General features: G+C 52.6%; 1 protein-coding gene across 1 annotated transcript in view; it reads right to left on the reverse strand.

The window, feature by feature from the left end:
* LOC118700330 (kinase suppressor of Ras 2-like) overlaps positions 1-13,510 on the reverse strand; it is a gene marked incomplete at its 3' end in the record, with an annotated part of 68,951 nt that overhangs the window by 48,019 nt on the left and 7,422 nt on the right. Inside the window, exons 3-4 of the mRNA XM_036404745.1 lie at positions 12,506-12,656; positions 2,836-3,337 (exon numbers count right to left, since the gene is read on the reverse strand). Of these exons, the coding sequence (XP_036260638.1) occupies positions 2,836-3,337; positions 12,506-12,656 (653 nt within the window). The remainder of the gene's footprint in view (positions 1-2,835; positions 3,338-12,505; positions 12,657-13,510) is intronic.

The following is a 13,510-nucleotide window of genomic DNA, read 5'->3' on the forward strand; positions in this document are numbered from 1 at the left end:
ATCCAACCCGGCGCAGCAGCCCCTGGAGCACAACGGGGCCCTGTCAATATTGGCTCTTCCCTTGATTAATTCCCTAATCAGGAGCTGAATTTGCCCAGCACCACTGGGAAGGGAGCACTGGAGACACTGGGAGAACTGGCTGCAGTCATGCAAAGGAATCATGGAATGGTTTGGGTGGGAAGGGACCTTAAAGCCCATCCAGTGCCACCCCTGCCATGGCAAGGACACCTCCCACTGTCCCAGGCTGCTCCAAATCCCATCCAACCTGGCCTGGGACGTTCCAGGGATCCAGGGGCAGCCACAGCTTCTCTGGGCACCTTGTGTGGAGAGGGATGAAGGCAGAGGGGACATCACTGTGTGTTTGTGTCACCCTGTGTGACATTTCCATCTGCATGCCCTTCCCTGTTCCTTCCCTTTGCAGGGAATTCCAGGCACCCCCTCCCCACCCTGGGGAATCAGTGGCCAGAAGATTCCATGGTGTCCAGCTCCAGGTCAGGGTGACCACGAGTGCTGGAAGGTGTCCCTGCCCTTGGAATGACACGAGATTTAACTCCTTCCAGCCCAAACCTCCATTCCTGTGATCCCTGCCTGACTCCATCCAGCTTTCCCAGCGTCTCCAGCGCTCCCTTCCCGCTGCTGCCCGGCAATTTCAGCTCAGGATCATCAGGGAATACCCAGGGACCAACCCAGGCATCAAACAGGGCAAGCTCTGCCCTCGGTGAGACCCTCTCCAGCTCAGGGCAGAGCATGGATCAGGGCTGGAATGCCGAGAAAAGCAGGAGGAGGGAGAGGCAGCTCCCAGGAATTCTCCCTGGGGACACGGGGCTGCTCCTGGGGACCCAACAAAGCCAACACTTCTCCAGTGCCTGAGCATGAGGGTGGCCTTCCAGGAGGCATTTCCAGCTGAAATGGCTTTGTTCCCAAAAGTTAAAAGCCCTGAGAGAACAAAAATTCCCAGCTCAGGGGAAAAGGAGGGTGGATGCTCACCCTCACCCCTGCACAATGACGGCTGCCACAGCCCGGGGGACAAGTGACACCGCCACGCTGAGGCCACCAGACACCTCTGCCACCCCCAAACCTGCCCTGGTTCCCTCTGCCCAACAAGGGCAGCTCCAGGTCAGGCACTGGGAGCACCTCAGTGGATTTAACCCTTCCTGTATCCCAGCTGGAGCTGCCCAAACACCACGGACAGGCCGGAGGGGCTGTGCTGTGCCAAAGCTTCCATGCTCCCTCCACAGCCCTCAGAGGACTCTTCCCAAGATTCTGGCACGGCTTTTTTATCCCCAAGAACTCCGAATTTGGGGACAAAAAGAGCAGCTTGTCCTGGGATCCTGCTTTGGACCAGCTCCATCCCGAAACGCCCTCAGGGAGAGGTGGTGCTGTCCCAAAGTGGCCACGAGTTCCCTCTGCCACCCCGTGCCATGGCAGGAGGAAGGTTTTCCGAGCAGGGCCACGGAAAGGGAAGGAAAGGGATAGGGAGGGAATGTAGGGATGCCAGGGAATCCTTTCCCTGCACAGCAGCAGCCTCTGCCGGCAGCGGAGCCGCAGAGCAGGAGCCGCGGGATGCGGCAGAGCCTGGATGGAAAAGATCCCGGGGGATCTCCAGAACACAAACTCCTCTCCATGAGGATTTATAAATCCATATATCCACTTTCCAGCTGGAAGGTGATTATTCCCATCTCTCTCCGGCGTGCACTCACTCCCCCATGCAGCTCTCACTGCCATTCCCGTGCAGCAGCTGGAAAACCCAACCCTCCCATCCCACATTCCAGCATGGCCAGCAGCAATCCTGGAGCCCCTGGGCGCTCCCCATCCACCCCAAAATGAGATCCTGGGGAAGCAGAACCCCATCCCACAACCTCCCAGCTCCCCACGCACCCCAAAATGAGATCCTGGGGGAGCAGAACCGACACCATCCCACAACACCCCCGCTGCAAGGAGCTGCAAAAAGGAATTTCCACACAAAACCTCCAAACTAGATGCATTATTTAGGGATAAAAATCCTTTTCCCAAGGCGCTGGGATGAGATTTACCCCTCTCAACACGCACCAGCACCCGGGGCACCACTTACTTGGGGGTGTGTGCCTCATCCACCCCAAAATGAGATCCTGGGGAAGCAGAACCCCATCCCACAACTTCCCAGCTCCCCACCCACCCCAAAATGAGATCCTGGGGAGCAGAACTGACACTATCCCACAACACCCCCAGTGCAAGGAGCTGCAAAAAGGAATTTCCATGCAAAACCTCCAAACTAGATGCATTATTTAGGGATAAAAATCCTTTTCCCAAGGCGCTGGGATGAGATTTACCCCTCTCAACACGCACCAGCACCCGGGGCACCACTTACTTGGGGGTGTCTGCCTCATCCACCCCAAAATGAGATCCTGGGGAAGCAGAACCCCATCCCACAACTTCCCAGCTCCCCACCCACCCCAAAATGAGATCCTGGGGAGCAGAACTGACACCATCCCACAACACCCCCAGTGCAAGGAGCTGCAAAAAGGAATTTCCATGCAAAACCTCCAAACTAGACACATTATTTAGGGATAAAAGTCCTTTTCCCAAGGCGCTGGGATGAGATTTACCCCTCCCAACACGCAGCAGCACCTGGGGCATCACTTACTTGGGGGTGTGCGCCTCATCCACCCCAAAATGAGATCCTGGGGGAGCAGAACCCCATCCCACAACATCCCCGCTGCAAGGAGCTGCAAAAACAAATTTCCACGCAAAGCCTCCAAACTAGACATATTATTTAGGGATAAAAATCCTTTTCCCAAGGCGCTGGGATGAAGTTTACCCCTCCCAACACGCAGCAGCACCCGGGGCACCACTTACTTGGGGGTGTGCGCCTCATCCACGCGGTGCCCCAGCTGGAACTCGTGGGATTTGCTGCGGTGCAGCGCCGTGAATCCCGGGATGAGGTGGATCAGCTTCCTCGACGAGGGCGGGGGCGTCCCGGGGGGCTTCAGTTTGTTCCTGCGGCGCACGGGGGGGGTCCCCGGCGGGGTCATGGTGGTGACGATGTTGGGGGTGCGCGGGGGGGTGTGCGCGGCGTGGCGCTGCCTTGGGGACGGCGGCAGCGAGCGGTGCCCGGACTCCAGCGGTGGGCACAGCCCCGGGTGGCCCTCCACGGTCAGGCGGTCCACGTGCGTGTACATGGGGCCGTGGGACGAGCCGGCGTGGCAGTGGTGCTGCCCGCATTTGGGTTGTACCTTGGGGCTCGGGTGCGTCCTGCCCCAGGGCCCCGGCTCCGCGCTGGGGCAGCCGGGGCTGTTCTCCTTGCCCGGCTCCGTGCTCGGCCACTGGATGGTCCAGTCCTGCTTGGAGAGGCTCCCGCCTGGAGAGGGCACAGAGACACGGCCGTGAGGTGCGGCAGAGGGTGGGGATTTGTCACAGACATCTTTTCGTGAAAAATCCTTTCTTTAGGATTTTTCCTCCTGAGAAGATGAGAGGTCTCAGGAACGAAATGTAAGCAATGGTTATCTGCTGCTGTGGAATGCAACAGGTGCATCTGGGATTGGCCCATGTTGGTTGTTTGTAATTAATGGCCAATCACAGTCAGCTGGCTCGGACTCCCTGTCCAAGACAGAAGCCTTTGTTATCATTCTTTGCTTTCTATTCTTAGCTGGCCTTCTGATGAGGTCTTTTTCTTCTATTCTTTTGGTATAGTTTTAATGTAATATATATAATAGTTTTAATGTAATATATATCATAAAACAATAAATCAGCCTTCTGAAACATGGAGTCAGATCCTCGTCTCTTCCCTCAACATAAGACCCCTGTGAACACGGTCACAGGGATTCTCTGATCAGCCCTGCAGGGGTTAAAGGTCCCATCCCTGGGAGGGTTTATGGGGTGGATGGGGCTGGGAGCAGCCTGGTTGAGTGGAAGGTGTCCTTGCCTATGGAATGGGATGATCCTAAATGTTCCTTCCAACCCAGCTGTTCCATGATTGATTCGATGCTGGCACTGCATCCCAGCAGGAAGCTTCTCTGTGTTCCAGAATCTTGGAATGGTTTGGGTGGGAAGGGATCTCAAAGCCCACCCAGTGCCCCCCTGCCATGGCAGGGACACCTCCCACTGTCCCAGGCTGCTCCCAGCCCCAGTGTCCAGCCTGGCCTTGGGCACTGCCAGGGATCCAGGGGCAGCCCCAGCTGCTCTGGGCACCTGTGCCAGGGCCTGCCCACCCTGCCAGGGAACAATTCCTGATTCCCAATATCCCATCCATCCCTGCCCTCTGGCAGTGGGAGCCATTCCCTGGGTCCTGTCCCTCCATCCCTTGTCCCCAGTCCCTCTGCAGCTCTCCTGGAGCCCCTTTAGGCCCTGCAAGGGGCTCTGAGGTGTCCCTGGAGCCTTCTCCTCTCCAGGTGAGCACCCCCAGCTCTCCCAGCCTGGCTCCAGAGCAGAGGGATGGGTGGCCTGAAAGCCACAGAGATTCCCACAGGATCACCCAGTGCCACCCCTGCCATGGCAGGGACACCTCCCACTGTCCCAGGCTGCTCCAAGCCCCAATGTCCAGCCTGGCCTTGGACATTCCAGGGATGCAGGGGCAGCCACAGCTGCTCTGGAGATCCCACTGTGGAGCCCCACCCCTTCAAGAGAGGGATTTCCAGGGGTGGAGGTGTCCCCACGTGTCCCCACCATCACCAGCTCCTGCTGCCACCCCCAATGGTGGCACTGGGATGGTGACACCCCAGGCTGATGCTCCATCTCACTCCCATAATGAGGGGGCTGTAATTAACAGAGGCCCCTCTCCACTCCTAATTATCCATCACCACCAGGAGCCAAGCAGCACCTTTGGAGCATCCCAGGGATGATCCAGGAGGAATTTGGTCCTCAATCCCAGCTCAAGGCCCCTCGACTGAGGCCTTTTGATTGCCCCCATCAAGGAAAACCCAAATCTCCTCATTTTCCAAATCTCCTCCTTCCCCTCCCTGGCTGGGTTGGGAATTGGATCCTCTCCCCTCGCTCCAGGCTTTTCATGGGAATTTTCCACTTCAAGCTCCAAGGGAAAAGGAGAGGCTTGGGAAAGGAAAGGTTTGGGTTGAAAAAAAGCTTTTAGTCAAGGGGTGGAGGATGGGGCATGAGGAGTTTGCTGGAGTCATTTTCTCAGAGCACAACATCAAAATAACTGATAAAAAAGGCCAAAATAATTGTAAACTGTGAAAAAATGAACAGGAAAAAAATTTCCAAATAACTATAAAGTATTTTTAAAATAACAATAAACAATTTCTAAATAATTGTGAAATATTAAAACATGTATAAACAGAAGAATAAAAATTAAAATAATATTTAAAATCTTAAAAATTAAAATGAATTAATTAGAATGAATTAAAAATTAAAGTAAAGCAAATATTAATTAAACTTTTAGAAATTAAAATAAATTAATCAGAATAAAATATAATTAAAACAATAATTAAAAGGTTTAAAATAAAAATTAACTGAAAATAAAAGTACATCAAAATAAAGAAAGTGAAAAAATAAGTAAAAATTCTAAAAAATAAATTAATTAGAATATATAAGAAGTACAAGAAATTAAAAGTAAGAAGTAAAAATGCTGTAAAATAAAATTAATTCGATCAAATAAGAAATTAAAAGAAATAAAAACTATCAATGCTTAAAAATAAAATAACTCATTAGAAGGATGAATAAATAAAAATAAATTAAAATAAAAATAAGAATAGTAAAAATATTTGCAAAAAAGAAATTTGAAAAATATCCGCTATGCAAATCACCGCGCGCTCATGCAAATCCTGCTCTTCCCATTGGCCGCTTCCCTCGCCTTGATTTGCATAACGCCGAGCCGGCCCGGTGCTAATTAGCGGCGTTAATGAAGATGGGGTGAGGATGTCCATGCGCCCCCCCGGGAATAAAAACCACCCCTGGTCCGGGCTGAAAATAACCGGGAAAAGGCGGGAGAACGTAATTCCAGAGGGGAAGGCGGCAGGCAGCGAGATGGGATCAGCTTAAACCGGGAATGCGCTTAAGAGGGGAAAAAACAACAAAAATATCCCAAAGCTCCTCCGGCTCCAAAGCCTGTTAGGGGCGGGAGGATCCCGCTCCCTCCCGGCGCTCCCCGCCGCTCCTGCTGCTGCTGCTGCTGCTGCTGCTGCTCCGATTCCCGGCTGGAAAAGCACGGGGAGAGCTGGGAGGGAAGGAAAGTCCCCTGTGTCCCGTTTGTTCCCAGATTGGCCCCCTGATTGCTCCTCAAAACTTCGTTGTTTTTTGTAGATTCCAAATTATATTATATTATATTATATTATATTATATTATATTATATTATATTATATTATATTATATTATATTATATTATATTATATTATATTATATTATATTATATTATATTATATTATATTCTAATATACAGTATTTCTGTAATATATTACATATAAAATATAAATATATTTTAAGTATATATTTCTTTATTTACATATGTATATATACATATTTAATATATAAAGTATACATATATATTATAAATACAGTATTTCTTTAATATATTATATATATTAATTATTCCTTTCTATATTGTTTCTATGTGTATTTTATATTTTTTTATATATTTATATATTAAGAATATATGTAATATAATTATATTTATTATATATTATATAAAATTATATATGAATACATATATTATATATTATATATTATATCATATTATTTATTGCATATTATATTTTATAATATAATATTAGAGAATAGATAAGACATAAAAGATAATATTATTGTATATTATTATATTTATTATAATTATATTATATTATATATACATTATATATAATATATTTTTACATATAAATATTATATATATTATATTATATTATATATAATAGATAATATAATATATATTTTATTATATAATTTTATCTATTATAATATAATCATTTTTATTCAATAAAAATTATATTCTTCTTTTGATATCAGCCACAGCCCCCCCCCAATCCCACGGGACACTTCTCCTGTCCCTGTGGATGCTCCCTTGGGGTGAATTTGGCTTCAAATCCCCTCGGATCCAACCCATTTCATCAGGGAAACTTTTCCCAAACTTCTCCATTAAAAACTGACAGGAAAACACTCCTGGGAAGAGGAAGCAGCACTGGGATGCAGCTCATGGATCCAGAGATGGAAAAATCTTGTGTCCCAAAAAAATGGAAAAATTTTGTGTCCCAAACCACAAAAAGCAAGGTTTGCTTTGTTTTCCTAAAAAGAAAGGCTGGGAACAATTCCCACAGGACCTGGCAAGGCAGCCCAGCTGCTCCTGGGGATGCTCCCAGTGCTCCTGCCCTTCCCAAAAGCTGCTCCAAACTGGAGATTTTGGGATGCCCAGGGTGTTTTGGGAACCAGCACACACATGCCAGGATAGCAGCCTCTGGAATGGACTCTGGAATCCCCAGCTTGGCAGCACTGGGATATCAGGAAGGTCAACTCTTCCCTCCTGTCCATCACAACAGCACAGCTCCCAAATTCCCTCCAATCCGGGATTTTCCTGTTTTCCCCAAATTCCCTTCAAACTGCGATTTTCCTGATTTTCCCTCATTGCTCCCGACCCTGTCTGACCCTACGCTGTCCCCAAGCCACCCTCAGCCTTCCCAGGGCTCATCAAGATCCCATTCCAGCTCATTTTTCACTTAAAAACCTGCACACATCCCCCAGCAGTCACAGCTCCTGGAGGATTTAATATTCAATTAATCCCGCCCCGAGATCAAACCCCAAAACAAAACCCCACTGCCAAGGATCCCAGGAAAACCCAATCTTTGGTAACCCCACAAAGTAGGGGGGCAAGTGTGGATGTGCCACGCTCTAATTTATGGGATGCTCTGGCGTGTCACTGTGATATTTTATGAAAAATCCCTTTGCCAGGATTTCTTCTCCTGGGAAGATGGGAAGCTTCAGCTTCTCCGTGTTTTGGTGCTTTGGAATGTGATTTGGAGAATTGTTTACCCAGCATGGGAATTGTTTTTAATTAATGCCCAATCACCATCAGCTGTGTCAGACTCTGAGTCTGTCACGGGTTCTTATTATTGATTCTTGTCCAGCCTTCAGATGTCTCCTTTCTTTTTCTTTAGTAGAGTTTTAGTATATAATTTATTTTAATATCATATCATAATATCATAAATCAGCCTTCTAAGAACTTGGAATCAAATTCTCATCTCTCACCTCATCCTGGGGACCCTCACAACACCACAACACCGGGGTTTTCCCTGCTAGCCCCGGGATGCTCAGCCTGGGAAGTGCCTCCTTTTCCAAGCCCATCCCGGCCAAATCCATCTCCATGAAACAGCCTCCAGCTCCCTGCCCAGGCAGGGGCGGCCTGGGAAATTAGAGGCTTCTAATTAATGACTCAATAAATAAAGATGGATGGGAAAGGTTAATCCTGAACCTCATTCCTGCTTTATGAATACAAATCTTGGCGACTCGGAATTGGCCGCTGCGGCTCCTGCCAAGGAATTCCAGCTTTTAAGGATGTAACTTGTTCATTAATTACATTTTTGGGATGAGAACAGTGTATTGATTCACAAGGAGATAAAATGCTGCTAAAATACAGATTAAAAGGTGTTTCTGAGGCAGTTGGGGCATTTGGGGCTCCTTTGGTGGGGGCTGTTATATCCCAATGGATCTAAAATCCCAACACTGCATCCAAAAAGCATCGCTGCCGTCCCGGGATGCTTTTCTATCCCCATCCTAAAGATTCCCAGACAGGTCCTCAAGGCTGGTATCTCACTGTCATGGAGCCATGGAGCCAGCCAGCAGCTCCAAATCCCTGGAATCCAGCAGATGGGTGGATGGATGGATGGATGGATGGATGGATGGATGGATGGATGGATGGATGGATGGATGGATGGATGGATGGATGGATGGATGATGGATGGATGATGGATGGATGATGATGGATGGATGATGGATGATGATGGATGGATGGATGGATGGATGGATGGATGGATGGATGGATGATGGATGGATGATGATGGATGGATGGATGGATGATGATGGATGGATGGATGGATGATGGATGGATGGATGGATGGATGGATGGATGGATGGATGGATGGATGGATGGATGGATGATGGATGGATGATGGATGGATGATGATGGATGGATGATGGATGATGATGGATGGATGGATGGATGGATGGATGGATGATGGATGGATGATGATGGATGGATGGATGGATGATGATGGATGGATGGATGGATGATGGATGGATGGATGGATGGATAAAAGCAGCACAGCACCCCCTAAGTGCACCCCAAAGCCACAACTCCATCACTGCTCAGTCCCCAGCAGGCCAGGGGGACATTCCCAAGGTCCCAGCAGTGCTGCTCTGCCCATCCCAATCCCACATCCCACCAAAACACGCTGCCTGGACCATAGGGAGTCTGGAGCTGGGTGGGATGATCAGCTCCCACTGCCCACCCTCACCCTAAGGCACCCAGGGAGCATCCTGCCCTTCCCTGGCCAGAAATCCCACTGTTCCCAACTCCCTGCTGGCAGGAGAGGGGCAGGGACTCTGCTCCTGCTCTCCCAGGGGGTGAAAAGAGGAGGAATTCCTGGGATGGAGCTGTTTGCTTGGCAGAGGCAGGAAACAGGGAGCCCATCTGGCATCACAGGTGGAGCTTCTCACACCCAAATCCTCGAGAAATTCAGGGAGATTTGGTCTCCTCCACTGCCTGGGAGCTCCTGCACCCCTCAGGTCACCTCCCTGTCCCCAAGGTTGTGTCATCCATGGGACAATGCATCTCCAGGAGGGCACGGACCCACAGCAGCTGGCATCTCCAAGGATCCACATCCAGCTCTGGCAGAGCAGGAGTGGCCACAGCAGCATCCCAGGACAGAGCAGGCAGAGCAGTGGGTGATGGATGGAGTTAAATGGGAAACACAAACACCCCCTGCCTGGCTGGCTCTCCCCTGCTGGGATCCAATGGACCACCAGGAATGCTGGCAGCCCCATCAGCTGCCCCATTAGGGAGCAAATGGAGCAGCAGCATCCCACAGACCTCTGGTACTTCCATCTCCTCCTCCTCCTTCCATCTCCTCCTCCTTCCATCTCCTCCAGCTGGAAAACTCCAGAGGAACCAGAGAAACTTCCTGCAGCTGCCCAGCCAAAGGCCAAGGTGGATTTTCCAAAGCAGGGAATTCCCTGGGCCGAGAGGGCAGAGGAGAGAGTGGGATTTGTGTGGAGCAGCCTTTAAAAGTCAGAGGTGTTTGAACAAAGAGCAGCTGAGAGCCTTCCCCAGGCTCCCAGGGAGGCACCACCACCCTTGCTCAAATAGCAGGGAGACCTGATGGAAATGCCGAGGGGAAGGGAGGCAGGAGCTGGGTTTAGGGAGCTGGAGAGGGGGGTGATCCCTAGGGAATGGCAGGCTGGGCTCAGACAGCCCCACCTAGCCCCAGTGCCACTGCCCCCAGCACAGGGTGGCACTGCCACTCTGTGCCACGTGGGGGAGGATCCAACAACCAGAACTGGTGGATGAGGCCAAAGTCTCTCCAGGCTGGAGCTGGAATCCCTCTCTGGGACATTCCGTGCTCTGGGGACACTGCTGGGCCCCCAAAGCTGCCCCTCCTTGAAACCATGTCCCCTGCTGTCCCCAAGGGCTGCCCCACACCTGCAATGCCCAGCAGGGCTCATTCCCAGCCTCCCAAACTCTGGGGTGCAGCTGCATTGGAGGAGCCCCTCCAGAGGGGACAGGAGCCAGGCAGAGGGGTCTGGGGTCCCCAAATCATGGGGGTCTGGGGTCCCCAAATCACGGGGGTTTGCTGCTACCCCAGAGTCACCCCCTGTAATGGCAGTGGCCTTCCTGAGCTGGCACCACAGCACCGTTCTGTGCTGCCATCCACGGGGATGGGCTGTGCCAGAGGGGCTGGAGCATGGCCAGGCCAGGGAACGGAGCTGGGAAGGGGCTGGAGCCCCAGGAGAGGCTGAGGGAGCTGGGAAGGGGCTCAGCCTGGAGCAAAGGAGCCTCAGGGGGCCCTTGTGGCTCTGCACAGCTCCTGCCAGGAGGGGACAGCCGGGGGGTCGGGCTGTGCTCCAGGGAACAGGGACAGGAGCAGAGGGAACGGCCTCAGGCTGGGCCAGGGCAGGGGCAGGGTGGATTTTGGGGAAATTCATCCTGGAAAGGGTGGTCAGGCACTGGCACAGCTGCCCAGGGCAGTGCTGGAGTCCCATCCCTGAAGGATGTAAAGGCCATGTGGATGTGGCACTTGGGGACATGGGGCAGTGTTGGCCTTGGCGGTGCTGCGGATTGGCTGGACTCGCTCCTAAAGGATCTTTTCCAACCCAAAAGGTTCTGTTGTGACCCATCAGGGCTCGGATGGGACCCGGTGCCAGCACAGCCGGACCCTGCCCAGCCCAGGCCGCATCTCCCGAGCCTCGGCCCCGCTCTGCCCCCGGTACCGGCGCGGCTGCAGCCGGAGCGGCTCCGGCAGCGACTGAAGAGCGGAGCTCTGCTGCCACCGCCCGGGGAGCAGCAACGCCGCCCGCACCGCACAGCGCCGGGAACCGCGCATCCAGCGCCGGGAGCTGCGCATCCAGCGCCGGGAAGGGCGGGCGGGGCTGGGCATTCCCTGGGAAGGGGTCTGGGAATGGGGGCTCCGCTCCGAGCCAGCCGGAGGCGATGCTGGAGCTGCCCTGAGCTTTCCCCTGAGGCTCCTGACTGAGCTACTGCAGGCAAGGGAGGTCAGGGGACCCTGTAAATCATGGAATGGGCTGGATTTGGAGGGGCCCTCATCCAGTGCCACCCCTGCCATGGCAGGGACACCTCCCACTGTCCCAGGCTGCTCCCAGCCCCAGTGTCCAGCCTGGCCTTGGGCACTGCCAGGGATCCAGGGGCAGCCCCAGCTGCTCTGGGCACCTGTGCCAGGGCCTGCCCACCCTGCCAGGGAACAATTCCTAATTCCCAATGTCCCATCCATCCCTGCCCTCTGGCAGTGGGAGCCATTCCCTGGGTCCTGTCCCTCCATGCCTTGTCCCCAGTCCCTCTGCAGCTCTCCTGGAGCCCCTTTAGGCCCTGCAAGGGGCTCTGAGGTGTCCCTGGAGCCTTCTCCTCTCCAGGTGAGCACCCCCAGCTCTCCCAGCCTGGCTCCAGCCCTTGGGGCATCTCCATGACCTCCTCTGGGCTCACTCCAGCAGCTCCTGGAGTGGATTATCACCAGGGACAATCCCTCCTGATGCTGGGAATGCCATGCCCAGGGCCAGCTCTGCAGGTGGGGTCTCACCTGAGCAGGGCAGAGGGGCAGAATCCCCCCCTCCTTTCCCTCCTTTCCTGCTGCCCCTGCTGGGGGCTCAGCCCAGGGCAGGGGGGGTTTGGGGTCCCAGCTCTCACCCACCAGCACCCCCAAATCCTTTTCCCAGCACAGCTCCCAGTTGTTCCCTGCAGGAAATGATTCCCAGCCAGCCCCAGGGGTGCAGCAGCTCTGCCTGCATTGAAGCCACACTCCTGGTGCCATCAGAGCAGGATGGTGGCACCCAGCCCGGGCAGGCTGGGGGGACAGGGGACACTCACCAGACTTGTGGACGCTGCGGAGACAGGACAGGGACGCGTTCAGCCGGGCACACTCCTCACTGTTGGCCCCAAACTTCTCCACGGTGGCACAGACCTGGTCATCGGTCATGTCCAGCAGATCCTCCAGGCTGAGCTGCCCTGGGGCGATCTCCTGAGGGAGGAATGGGGCAGGAATGAGGAAGGAGGAGCAAAACCCCCCTGGAGCATCCTCTGCACCTCAGGGAACACCAGGGACAATCCATTCTCTTCAGGCCATGGACCCAAAGCCCTCCATTTCCCACCTGAATCTCCAAGAAAACCTGGAGGAACTGAGGTTTTATCCCCAGTTTTTTACAGTTTTAGGTAAATCCAAACCCAGCTCAGCCTCTGGGAGCACCAGAAAAATCCATCCCTAAGTGGGAACATGCAGCACCTGAGCTTCACTCCAGAATTCCCTTTTCCCTGGAGGTGGGATTGCCTTTGGGTGCCACCCTCTCACTGCACCTGCAGGAGCCCAGGATGTGGCAGGAGGACACTGATGGGGACATGGGGAACGTCCCCAGTGCAGAGGGGTCTGTGTGACACGCACTGGGGACAGCAACGGGGTGTCCTTAAAGGGAAAAGGGAAAAAGGGAAAAAGGGGGAAAGGGAAGGGAAGGGAAGGGAAGGGAAGGGAAGGGAAGGGAAGGGAAGGGAAGGGAAGGGAAGGGAAGGGAAGGGAAGGGAAGGGAAGGGAAGGGAAGGGAAGGGAAGGGAAGGGAAGGGAAGGGAAGGGAAGGGAAGGGAAGGGAAGGGAAGGGAAGGGAAGGGAAGGGAAGGGAAGGGAAGGGAAGGGAAGGGAAGGGAAGGGAAGGGAAGGGAAGGGAAGGGAAGGGAAGGGAAGGGAAGGGAAGGGAAGGGAAGGGAAGGGAAGGAAAGGAAAGGAAAGGAAAGGAAAGGAAAGGAAAGGAAAGGAAAGGAAAGGAAAGGAAAGGAAAGGAAAGGAAAGGAAAGGAAAGGAAAGGAAAGGAAAGGAAAGGAAAGGAA

Source organism: Molothrus ater, unplaced genomic scaffold (genome assembly GCF_012460135.2).
Source record: "Molothrus ater isolate BHLD 08-10-18 breed brown headed cowbird unplaced genomic scaffold, BPBGC_Mater_1.1 matUn_MA574, whole genome shotgun sequence".
Classification (NCBI taxonomy): Eukaryota; Metazoa; Chordata; class Aves; order Passeriformes; family Icteridae; genus Molothrus; species Molothrus ater.